This window comes from Musa acuminata, chromosome BXJ3-2, assembly GCF_036884655.1.
Source record: "Musa acuminata AAA Group cultivar baxijiao chromosome BXJ3-2, Cavendish_Baxijiao_AAA, whole genome shotgun sequence".
Classification (NCBI taxonomy): domain Eukaryota; kingdom Viridiplantae; phylum Streptophyta; class Magnoliopsida; order Zingiberales; family Musaceae; genus Musa; species Musa acuminata.
In genome coordinates, this window is record NC_088350.1 from 29,385,613 (window position 1) to 29,398,671 (window position 13,059).

The 13,059-nt window shown below is 45.6% G+C and overlaps 2 protein-coding genes across 2 annotated transcripts; one reads left to right on the top strand and one right to left on the bottom strand.

Annotated features, from left to right (window-relative positions):
• Positions 1-1,378: 1,378 nt before the first annotated feature.
• On the bottom strand, positions 1,379-5,369 carry LOC103975637 (uncharacterized). Its single transcript, XM_009390655.3, has one exon. The coding sequence runs from the start codon at positions 4,455-4,457 to the stop codon at positions 1,596-1,598; it is 2,862 nt and encodes a 953-aa protein (XP_009388930.2). The 5' UTR covers positions 4,458-5,369; the 3' UTR covers positions 1,379-1,595.
• A 6,182-nt stretch (positions 5,370-11,551) lies between these two features.
• On the top strand, positions 11,552-12,811 carry LOC135631224 (dof zinc finger protein DOF1.6-like). Its single transcript, XM_065138710.1, has one exon. It carries the CDS (start codon positions 11,864-11,866, stop codon positions 12,560-12,562), a length of 699 nt encoding a protein of 232 aa, XP_064994782.1. The 5' UTR covers positions 11,552-11,863; the 3' UTR covers positions 12,563-12,811.
• Positions 12,812-13,059: the final 248 nt, after the last annotated feature.

Sequence of the window (13,059 nt, forward strand, 5' to 3'; positions counted from 1 at the left end):
CAACATATCATAATTGGAACATTTGTTTGGAAGTTTGACCTGTTGATCATCCTTGTCCTGTAACACAAACGTTCAAGTATTCAAGAACTGTAGCATTGCCTTTTTCGATGATTTCATTTGTAGTTGTGTTGCTTGTCATTAATAACTTATGTGTTTTTTCCCTTGAATGTTCACATAGGTACTATTAATAAGAGTTAAATGCATGGGTATGATAATGATTTTTATTGTGATGTAAACAGCCTTAAGGATAACCCTTTTTTCACTATGTAAGATTTGCACATATGCTTTTTCTGCAGATTTTGGTAAACATCGTCTTTTTCTTGCATAGTAAAGATTGTAATTTAATAGTACATGGTAATCTATCCCATTCAGGTCATCACACACACACACACACAGAGAGAGAGAGAGAGAGAGAGAGAGAGAGAGAGAGAGAGAGAGAGAGAGATCAGTGTGGACAAGGTCGAAATTGCAAGATTAGTCTTTGCTATATACAAAGCACAATTAAAGGCTTTTCTTGAATAATGTGCTATTAATGATGGACAAAATGTCAGGATCAGCAACACAATTCTTGGCCATTTTGGTAAAAGCTTGCAGTAAGGTAAGAAAATCTCATCTCAAACTCCTTCAGATTTACCTGTCAAATGAGGTGGCAATCCACCCACAATTATCCACCTCACCACATGTATTTGGCAAAACAAGTGTGAGCCAAACAAAACAAATCAATATGCTGGAAAGTATATTTGTGGACTCAGCTATATCAATAGAAAATGAGATTTGGAAATACAACAACAAGCATCTTTATCATTCTATCAATTATCAATTCTGACTTTTGTCTCATGGAAGAGGAAATGTGAAACTTCTGTGGAAACTCCACAAGCTAGCTTAATCCTTCATGATTGATATCAATACAAGTAATGCAGTTAGTATTACTACATTTTAGGTCATATGAAAGAAAACTAATACAGCTCACCATAATCTTAGCAAATTTGAGACATACAAAAGCATCTGTTAGTCCACATACCCAACAGGAAACTGAGCTCATTAAGGAACACTAGTGACCAACTTTTGCTTCAATCAAAAGCTTTCTCAAAACAATGAACAAAGCAACACTTGCAGATATGACACAGAGCTTATAAGAATAAGAGAAGAGAAACTTCAAATTTTGCTTGTTTTGTCTTCCTATCAAAGTGAGGAGACTTTCACAAAACAGCAAATATAATTTTGTGCCCACCCAATTTCAGGTTTACAAACATCATTTGATAGAGAAGTTCGGTTCATACCTTTGTGATACATACTGCAAAAGCAAACTCGACATCAAACAAAAATATCGATTCCTAGAAAAAGATGAATGAACGAATTCACGTGAAACACAACAAACTGAGCACCACAAATTGTTAATTATTTTAGGTCAAAAGTTTCGATGATGCATAAGAAATACAGAAAAGGATTAAATTCCCATCTTGTGCTTTTAATTATCTGCATCTCCTAAACAAACCTTCACAGCTGCTCATGATAGTTCATGTTTGTTGAGCAACACAGGAGGCTGCCGGTTTCACTTCAATCTGGAGAAAATCTGGAGGAATCAAACATCAGTGCTATGTCTCCGAAGTCTCTGCAATGGTGGACAATCTATCATTCTTGAGAAATGAAGGATCCAAAAACTTGGCCGCAAATGCCCACAACCTGTACACATCCTCGAAGTTTGTGAGGAACCCCAACGAAGCAGTAACAACTTCCACCCTGGTCACAGTATTCTTACTATCACTCTTTGTCTCCTGGCGATTGTTTGCAGGATGGTGGAATGAAGTATCTGTTAAACCTTCTCCATGTAGATTTTTCTGATTGTTCATGACACTTATATGACTAAGAAAGCCAATGCCCAGGGAGATACCATTTTTCTCAGCCAGCTTTTGAACAATTTCTGGCTTGATCACTGCCCCACTACGATCCTTCACGTTGAATGCCACAGCTGCACCCCTTTCATATTTAATCTTTGGGCCATAGATCTGGACAATCGGCACACTGCTGCCCCCAACAGGATCTGGTAATTGCAACTGCAGTAATGATGTCACAAGCCAGTTGATCAGATATCGTAGTCTTAGAGTTGTTTTATTGAGACCCATCATGTTCGCGTGATCAAGATTTCTGCACAAAATTTCAGGCTCCAATCTGCCCCACTCCTGAGCATCATTATCATCAGCATCATGAATGGCATTGTCATAATAATCGTCATAACCTAAACCTAGTGCACGCCCAGACACTTCACCAGCATCAGAATTATGATAAGATACTTCTGCAGCTCCATTGCCGTCCATGCTGAAAGAGACCTTTCGATCCATACTTGATGCTAGTTCACTTTCTTGCACACCCAGGAACTTTCCACCCATAAACCTGCTGTTATCTCCTCCCCGTCTCCCTAGCAGCCGAAACTCACCTTCTGTTTCCCTTCTTATGGCACTGTCTTTGAACTCGGTATGGTTTTCAGGGTAAATTTCAGAAGTTGTGCCATTCTCGTAATCATCATCCCATCCACAAACAGAAGTTGAGCTAATGATTTTACTTCGATTGGCGGAAGAAAACTTGATGGCACGTTTGCCTGTTGCATCTTTTACTTTGGATTCTTCCTTGATCTCGCTCGCATAATGGAAGCGTGAATCTTTTGTCCCATAATCTGAAGGCTCTTCTCGGTCTTCCTTTACATGGTTTAGTTCTTGTGAGACTGATAAAACAGCTGCATCAAAAGATAGGACATGATCATCACCAATAGGCCTCCTCGAGTTCATGGATGCAACTTTCGGTGACACCCTTTTATTATTCTTCCTTCTGGTAAACCATGACGGCGGCATTGGAGATCCCAACTTCTTCACCTTGTTCAACTGCCCTGAATGGTCTGATGCAAATGGGCTCTGCCCCAAATCAATCCAGAAGGAAGTGTCTGATAATTCATCCTCACTAAAAACTGGACTCTTCATTACCTCCCCGATTGAAATGCTCTCTGTCTCCTCAAAGATTGTACTTGCCCCATCACGATCGGAGCTGTTATCCTGATCCATCTCGCTCTCAAACACATCTCTTACTTGAGCTGATGTGAATGCACCTGAGAATGCAGGCAACAGGGATCCTCTATGAGCATCAGACATGGATGATTCACCATTTTCAACGATCCTTTCATTATCGATTCCAGCCAACAAATCAAGACCATCTACAGAATCACTCAGATATTGAGGAAACACAGGAACAATCTTCACCATTCCTGATCCAGTACAGCCATTCTGGTTCTGCAAGCTTCCCATCACAGATTTCTTGATTAGGAGGCATCCGAAACCTGTCGGATCAAATCCAAACACCCGGTAGAAGGATGTGATGATGAAATCTGGTCGGAAGAGCGACAGACCCAGAGAATCCATGTCCTTGGGACCCAGAGACCCAGCATCGAGCAGCACATGCCAATTGTTCTGCTGGGCCAAAGCCATCCACTGGTACGAGTACTTTGCCCCAGTCACTCTCGATTGAACGGGGAACACAAAGAGCCCGGTCGCCGAGTCCTTCTTCTTCTTCCTCTTCTTGCCACAGATCTGCTTCCTCAGCTCCGTAGAGCAGAGCTTCAGCGTCGGCCACCTGAACCATGCGCTATGGACCTTGGCTCCCTTGTCCCTAGCACTCTGGGCCAACCAATTCACAGACTGGCTCTCGTGGTCAAACATCGTCAACAGCCTCTTGTTCGCACGAAATGGGTAGCTCTCGCCGAGCAATTTGAAAGCAGAACCTCTACTGAAGGTGAAGACGAGACCATACTCATTCTCAGGAATGTTCAGGTAGTCCATGATCCGAGTTTTGATGTCGTACTCGGCAGTGCCTTTCTCGGCGCTACCGTATAGAGCATGGTTGCTCAAATTGGCGGTGATCTCCGAGAGGCTAAATGCCGAGGACTCCCAACTCTGGAAGCTCTGGAGGTAGGAGAACAAGCCGAAGCCACAGTAGTCGAGGCACACCCTGGCGCCCGCGGCGGAGAGGTGGCAGTACTCGTCCAACCTCAGCCTGTCGATCTTGTTCGACGACTGGTACTTGGGGTACATGATGACGAACTTGGAGAAGGCCTCCTCGAGGGCGGGGATGGCATCGGCGGAGAGGAAGGTGCGCTCGGCGGCGAGGGCGGTGGCCCGCAGGAACTCCCGCTGGGCGCGGAGGCAGGCGAGCGATCTCGACCGGCTGATGGAGCCCTCGTCTTCGGCCTCGGGGTCCATGCCCTGGGACTTGAACAGGGAGCCATCCTCAGAGGCCTCCTCCAGGGCCTCGCGGAGCTTGCTCTCCTGCAGCTGCCGGAGCATCGAGGGCCGCCGCTGCCTGGCCCCTTCCTCCGACGAACCACCGGTGGCGGCGCCGCCTCGCCACCGGCTCTTCTTGTCGAGGATCAGGGCGGCGCAGTGGGAAATGGGCTTCCATAGAGAGAGATGCATGTATGCTGCTCATCCAAGCCCTCCCAGCCAAGAACCTTAGAAGGCCATCAGGCTCAGATCAAAAGTCTCGCTTCGGAGGAGCACAAAGAGTGTAAAGATCCGAACTTTCTTTCAAAAACTAAACTCCAAATGATCCAGACGAGATCGAGCTGGAAAAGAGAATGGAAGTAAAGGTAAAGATTCAGTAAACTTTTGCTTTTGCAACATTCAAACCCTAATCTCCGCCACTCCCATTGAAGGCTCGCAAAGATGACAACTTTGAGAAGACTCGGACCTCATCCATCGAAGGAAAGAGAGAGAGGGGGAGTAGCGAAACAAAAGGTTGAAAGTATGATTTCCGAACACAAAACCCCTTTTCCTTTTCCTTTTCCTCAATCAGATCAGAGGCCAAAGAGCCAAACCCAACAGAGCTGGATTCAGACCAGAACAAGGAGGTGGAGGAAGGCAAGCAAATGGAACAGAGATCCAGCGAAACCTCAACGATTCAACCAAAGAGAGAAGCAACACAGCACACAAAACAGATCAAAGGGGATGATCTTGTGGCCTCCAAGACAGTCCAGAAAGAAGTCAAAACAGATCTTTCCTTGTCAAGGTTGAAACAACACCGAGCTCGCACGCTCACTGACTCTCCCTCCCAACTGCTTTCTCTCTCTCTCTCTCTCTCTCTCTGTCCCTCCTCACTCTTTCTCTTTTAATGTCTCCCTCCCTGTTTGTTCATCTTCACCAACCCTTCCCTGCAGCAAATTAAAGGCAGGCCACCTCTGCCATCAGCTCCATTACTACAATGGTCAAGCCACACAAGCATGCATTGATTGTGTGCCACCACCCAAAACAACCCCTCTCTTCTCTCCTCTCCCTCTCTCCTCCTCAACTCTCAGTAAAAGAGCATAACAAGGAAAGACAAGTCTGGTAACAAACAAATGAGCTCATTGTTTACAGTGTCAAGAACAACAACAATAGGATGCTCATTGACTTATCAAACTGCCACATCACTCTCATCAACCAATCCATCATGGGATGTGTACTGTAGTGGTCCTCTTTCCACCTCTTGTGGTTTGGTTATAAGTCAATCAATCACCTGCTCTACATCGAGTTAATGTGGTGCAGCCTAAAGCACTGGCAAGTTATTCTAGATTCTCATCTTTGTTTCTCTACATCTTGGCCCCCTTGTTCTTCACTGTTTATGGAGTGTGATCAAGATGTTGGGATTGGCCTTTGGTTTCCTTCCATTAGGAGCAAATTAGTATAGTTCTATCTACATCTTATGTCATTCATTATCTTACCTCCAACAAGGGAAATGATTGAGTTGAATCACTGAACATCATACTGAGTACAGACTATTACTCAATGATAGAATTAAAAGATTCATATAGCATACTGTAAAACTGCAATTTCTTTGTAGAACTTCTATAACCCATTAGTTGCATATCATAAACAAATGCCAAACATGATTGATTACTCATGAGAGAAAAAATCAATTAGAAGTTCCATGAAACTTCCTAAAATGACAAGTCTGACAGTGCTACTTGTTTCTCTAATAAACATCATGAACAAACAAATGGTCAGTGTAGGATTGAGACAATTATATTTTCAAATGCTCATGAAACAAGGTCAAGCATGATCTTCAATGTCATCATGATGTCAAAGTGAAACTTTCTTTGAAATTTGTTACCATAAGATAATATATCCTAATCAAACAGAAGCTTAGATTGGACCACACTCATCAACACTATCAATTTGGTCGCCATCATTCCAGCAAATCATTATCGCCTCCTATGGAAAACACATTGACAACTATTTATGAAAAGAAGGGTCCTGTAATTTGACCAGGAGCTGGATAAGAAGCCATCTATCTCATTGGGGAGGAGTCATGTGGAAGTCAGGCTGTGTTTAGAACATTGACATTGGAGATGTTGGCAGGTCAGCACAGGAAGATTTCAGCTACTCAATCTTCCATTCAAACCCAAAATCTTTCTGCTACCAACAAAATAGTCAATCCATGAGATTTTTATTTGTTTTTCTGTAAACATAGCCTCTTCTATCTCTATCTTCTTTCAGATAGATTCTCTCTTGTCTTCTTTTTCCTGTTGACCAAAGGCACTTAATTGTCTTCTTCTTGTCAAGTAGCACAAGCCTCGAGCAACAAAAAGTTGACATGGGAAATGCCCCCACCCCCCCTCCCCCCTTTGGCTCTTGCAAGCAGCAGTTCAGATGTTAACAAATGAATGTGGCTTAAATAGTCATTCTGCTGTGTTTAAGGTAGGCTTTGTTCTCACAGAACCCAAAAAATGCAGTCAATGCTTGAAATGACTGCAGTAAAACTTTGGTGGGAGCATTACACATGTTCTTTATCTGATGCCACAAAGAAATTACCTGAGCCTTACCTCTGTTTGTTGCAGTAAACTTCCATCTGAATAGTATCCACTGATTTCACACGAAAAGAATGGTCTGTTGATGAATCAATCACATTTCTAGTCATGGAGAACAATACAGATCACTAGAACTGGCATGGCCTTGCAGTAATTTCCACCTGGTAGTTTCTTTCCGCACTGTGGCATCTTATTTTTCCCTCATAAATGCATGGAGAGAGGTGTGCACAGTGCATCAAATTTGTCTGTCAAAAACTTTATACGCTTGGAGGACTACCCACCTGTCACATCCCAAGGACAACCCCACCGCCATGGATTATTGATGTGTCTCGAGAGTGGACTTTGGAGTTCTTCACATCTCCTTATCATTTGTTGTTATCTGTTGTGCAAATAGCTGATGTCCACCTCTGAAGCATTGACTAAACCTGTGCACTGTGCGCTTCCAATGCCTCATTTCCGAAGCAAACGGTGGCGTCAGCGCATGGCTTGCAGCGTTGAAGAAAGAAGCAGCCAAAACTTATGATACTGTTCTCTATAGTCCCAATGCACCCTTTTGGGGTTCCCCGCTTGCTTTCTTCTTTAGAGACCAAAACAAAGCTTTAGTTGGTTCATAGTCTACTAATAAAAGATTTGGCCCACTTGGACAATATTTAGTGGATGTGCTGCTTAAAGGATCAATCAAGAGGTGTCATCTTTATCTCAGATGGAGCTCAGACCCCATCTCTTTCCCTCATGTCCCTCTTGTTCTTTTCCAGTGATGATTAGGGCCAAGAGATTTAGCCTAAAAGAAAAAAAGCAATAAGTTCAGGACAAAGAAAAAGAGAAAAAAAAAGATAAATATATGATGACAGATTTTTCCTTTGAGAAAATAAAAACAGAACAGTTGTTTGATAATAAAAATCAGAATTTGTAGTTAAAGACTAATCATGCAAGAGAAGATAGATGAACAGCATAAAGTAGGTGATACTGAGAAAAAAATAAGCTCAGGAGAATTGTTCAGAGAATTTTGTTCTGAACTAAAAGAAAAAAGAAAAAACTCATGAACAATTCAATAAATTTTGGTGGAGTCAAGAACCTTGCTTGTGTGATTCAAATAAACTTATAAACTGCACCTGATTGCATTCTTGGTTGATGCTGGAACAGTGCAGTGGTAGATCTTGGACTCTGACTCAAAACTGAGGATCATGGACCTAGGTTTCTGAGCTACAAAATAAAGTAGCCTTATTGCCTACTCCATTCAAGCACAAGCCTCCCAGGTGATTGGCTGAGCTCCTCAAGATTGCTTGCTTATGTCCCCCAAAGACTGAGGCAGTTGGTTGAATGTAATTGTTAGGATGCACTTTGTGCCCCACCAGAAAGTCTGGAAAAGAGAAATTTCATCATTAGATCTTCAGAGATGATGAACTGAAAGCTTTACAAAGGCAAGCCACTAAATCAATCTTCCCTTCTTGAATTCAGTTCAATGGTCAGATATCTGAAGCAGAAGTCACCCCAGTACATTGGACGCTTGCATACTGTGCCTGCAAGAAAGTATCAGTCTTTCATAACCTTTTTTGAGGGTTCCATTATCATCCTTGTCCTCAGTGAAACTGAAATTTCCATTTGATTGCTGAACTGCTACATGCTTCACTCGGAAGATTTCATAATACATGCCTAGTCGTAGGAAATTGTTACCTGGAGGTTTCATTGCCCTGCATATTCCCATCTGGATTGATACTGCAGCAGCAGAAAACCTACCATTGCTTCTACATGTCGTTTTGTTGTCAAACCTGTTATGTTCAATTATGAAGTATTAAATTTAATCTTACAGAATAATGCACAATCTTCAGGACTTCAGATTGGACCATACTAAAAGATACTTCACTTATCTACAATTGTATATGCATCATAAAATAATTTCATAAATGAAACTATAGGTGGCAGACTGGCAGTGACACAAAAAGAATATAATGGTGTTTACAAGATGAATAGGCCAATAATACACTCTCCAGTTCAAGTTCATAGGTAACTGAGGCCCATTGTCCCTCTTTAAGGGTATGTGCTACCCCCAAGCTTACTAGTTCATGGGCAAACTCTTGCATGAAGTTCTAAACCCCTCAAAAATAAGTGCAGAAAAGTAGACAAACAGTGGTCTTCACGATTTGTCTCTCCTTCATGCAAAGAATATTTACCCACGTAAGATTGTAACTTGAACAGCACTGAGATATAATACAAACATCCACATAAAATCCAACATGTGGAGGATAAAATCCAAAGCTCAGGAGATTGCAACACGAACATGCCCTGAAAAATGATAACTTTGTTGTTTAAGCGTTCGTATGAACATGCTGTAGCCCATAGAAGCGTCATGTTCTTACTTGTTCGTGTATTCAACTCCATATTGGATGTTCTCCGAGCGTGCTAGATCTTTCAATTCTCTCTGCTCGACACTTGGAGATGATGACTCCTATAGCCGTCAGAGGGCTTATTTGATCTCGAAGCAATGTGGACCTGGATTAGGACATTCAATTCTTAAGATGCCAGTTCTACTCTGCCATTACCTGCATCAAGAACTGTCAGAAGATGTGGAAAAGCTTGTGAGTTAGGCTGGTGGGATCGAGTTCACCACGATAATGCCGAAGAGGAAGGAATACGAAGTCCGACAACCCAAAGCAGTCAGCACAGGAACTCAAAGAGAGGCCTTTTCATGTACCTGGTCAATGGCAGAAGAACGTGAGGAAGCAGAGGAGGCCAGTAAGCCGGATTCTTTTTTTCACCAGGCCAACTTGGCAGAAAGGGATGATTCCTGCCTGGTATTCGCATGTCCCAGAGCATGAGATTGATTGAGTTGTTTCTGGTGCTCGACAGCTGATCTTTGTTGGCTCAATTCTCTCAAAAACCCAACTTTGGAGGAGAAGCCAAGACCTGTAATTCTGAGGAACGAATCTTCCACCTTGTGAAATGGTGGATCGCTTCCAGCTATTCCGTCTTTCTTCATTTTCCCGTTCCCTTTTACTTCAGAAACAATAGGCAATCAATCGGATCGGTGGCGATCATTGTGGCCAGCTGCAGCATTTTGGTCGCAACATTTGCCACCAATGCTTATATACTTCTGAGGTTGTGATGGCAACAATAAGAATCGATCCTATATCAAAATGATTGGTTGCATGAGTGCGGTAATCAATCGCATCACCAGATGTAATAACCGCAACACGATGATTCGTAGCTCTCGATGGGACAGCGGCGCGACGGTCAGGAAGCAGAAGCATGCCTTTCGGCGCACGCAGGGGGACGATGAAAGAGACGTATCCAGAAAAGGCCACGACAAGGGCGCTGCCTTGGAACTCGAGTCCACCGTCCACCACCCGGCGACGGCCGACACGCGTCGGTTCCCCGCCTCCACAGGCGAGGGAGCACGAGCGGTCCGGTCGGGGCAAGCTGTCCTCGGGAACCGGGGCGGTGCGCCGGCCAATGCCCTGCCCGGCCCGGCCCGGCCCCGGCGGCGCGATCGAGGAACCAACCCGTGAGCGTGTTGAACGGAGTGGGTGGCCATGGCGCCCATCGGCCTCGTCACGCCGTACCGCATCGCATCGCGATCCATCAGTAGTGATTCCCCTCATCGAGCTCGGCGCATTCCCTAATCCTCCTCCGTCTCGCCTCAATTATTACCGTGTTGGGGTCCCATGACCTCGCTCTCGTTTCAGCACAGCCATGCCATTTATCAAAAAGGTCCCTTGAAGTATTTTAATTAAAGATTACATGGATAATTTACCAAAGAAAACCCCCAATCTTTTAATATTTTTTTAATCTTACCCATGAATATTATAAGAGTATAAACGAGCGTAAACGAGAAAAAACTATGTCCCACGTCAAGCATTCATGAAATCGTATCAGAATCTGTCAACGGAGGATGTTCTTCTACCACGAAATCTCTTCTTTCTTGGATCCATATTTCGAGTTGCATCAACAGGAGGGTAGGTTTTATTTTGAGCTCAACGCACTTGAACGTATGCATCTCCCTGATGCGTCCAAGCTTTACATGTTGATGTTCATGGAGATATATATGATGAGAGAGAGAGAGAGACAGAGAAAGAAAAAGGACGAGCAGAATCGGCAGTGGGAAGGAGTAAAAGAGAAGAGACAGAGAGACATATTTGTCGAACACTGTTGCGACACTGTTTAGTTCAACAGTGACAGAGGACTGGTTTCGAGTTGATGATCAGACTGATGCATTCGTCCTCGCGCAGAAGGTTTCTCGTCTCCTCCCCCTGCTACCGTATCCATGCCAACGTACCAGTAGAGAGGAGCTCCTCCCTCGATCCATCATGTCAGAAAATTCCAAATGCTAGCAGCCAAAGTTGCAGCAGCAGCAGCGGCCAATGGCGCCTGGTCTCGCAGGCAGGCACTCGGTCAGCGGCTCCAGCGTGCCAGTCGGCTACTGGAAACCCCGCCGGGGCCGCGAGAATCCTGTGGCCAATGCAGCACCAGGCTACACATGACCCCACAGGGCTTAGCTCCAGGAGGCCAGCTTCCCCTCCCCTCAGAGATGCTTACCGCAGTATACCACTGTCGATTCCTGGCTACAGATTTGGTACATGCTGCATCAAGAACGGAGTGCGGTGTCGATATTGTGTAATCTGCTCTCCAAACCTCGCACTGTTGTGAAACTGTTCTCGTTCAGAGCTGAAGGACTTGAAGGTATGTCTGTGAGAGAGAGAGAGAGAGATGGAAACACCAAAAGAGCCAAAAGTTCTGAGAGCCAAGAGAGCAGCTTCTGATCACTGCAAATGAGGCGCCCCCCCCCCTTCCTCTTGAACTCAGCCTTTGGAGCCACTCCGTACAGACCAAGACAACGACGTGGAATATGTTGATCTCTTTCTTCATCGCACCTTCCCAGAGGACTCTCCTTCCCTGTCTATATAAATTAACAACGCCAACTTCGCCACTCGAAAACCCTGAGAGCTATTAAGCCTCCGCATACATACATAGTAGACACGCACGAAACCGCTACGTGAGAGTTCGATCCTTGCTCCGGGAGAATTTGGGGGGGAAAGCACGATGCCGGTGGAGTCTGGCGAGGGACGGCGGCGTCCGGCGGAAGGAGAGCTGCCGGCGGTGGCGGCGACAGCGAAGGAACGGTGCCCGCGGTGCGAGTCGCGGGACACCAAGTTCTGCTACTACAACAACTATAACATGTCGCAGCCGCGCCACTTCTGCAAGTCGTGCCGCCGGTACTGGACCCTCGGCGGCTCCCTCCGCAACGTCCCCATCGGCGGCGCCTCCCGCAAGCGTCTCCGCCCCTCCCCGTCCCCCTCCACCGCGGCCGCCTTGAGGCCCGGCCTCGCCCTGCCGGCCCTCTCCGCGCCACCGCCCCCCTCGGTACCAGAACTCGTGGCCGCCCCTGACGGGCCACCACCGCCCAGCCACGGTTCGCTGATCCCCGGCGGCCCGGTCCAGGCAGGGCTCCTGGGGCTGGACGAGCCGTTCCTCCCCGGCCGGGCCGGTTTCGGGCTCGGCCTGGGGCTGGGGCTCGGGTGCAGCGCCAGGGCCGCGGAGGAGATGGGGTTTGGGCTGGGGTCCACCCTGCTGTGGCCCCACTCGCTGCTCGACGAGCCCGGGGACGCGTGGCGAGTGGGGGCCGGCGTCGGTGGCGGCGACTGCTTCGCCGCTCCGGGACCCGCCACCTCCGCGTGGACGGACCTCGCGATCTCCGCTCCAGCGGATGGTGGCGCCGCGCCGGCGAGGGAGTTCCGCTAGCTAGACAGCTGAAGACGATGACATTCCCGTGAATATTGTGTGTTGGAGGCCTGTCCACTTTTGGTTTCTCTTTAGACGGCCCACGTTTTCCGTTGTTCGCAGGTGTCTCCGATGTACCGCTATGCTTTGCTTTTAGAAAACACCCCCTCATGCTCTCTCTCTCTCTCTCTCTCTCTCTCTCTCTCTCTGTCTCGTGCGCCATTGTCCGCTTCTGTCAGCTTTTAATGTTGATTGTGTTGATCATGTAGAATTAGATAATATTCATCGTTCGGGTCTCGGATCACAGAGTTAAATGGTTAGTTTTGTGCTTGTTAACCCTTACCGAGTCTGGTCTACAATTAACGTTATTATTATTTTTAATAAAACGTTCTTATTTTATCTATAGTAAGTAGTAATGCCTTTTAATATTTTTTAACTTATTTTTTAAAAAACTTTAAGAGAATGATTAGCAAACTATTAAGCATGCTGGAGTAACATTAAAAATTTACTTCAAATAA

Excerpts from the sequence above, each read along its gene's own strand:
- LOC103975637 (XM_009390655.3), bottom strand. The coding sequence starts at position 4,457 with ATGCATCTCTCTCTATGGAAGCCCATTTCCCACTGCGCCGCCCTGATC.
- LOC135631224 (XM_065138710.1), top strand. The coding sequence starts at position 11,864 with ATGCCGGTGGAGTCTGGCGAGGGACGGCGGCGTCCGGCGGAAGGAGAG.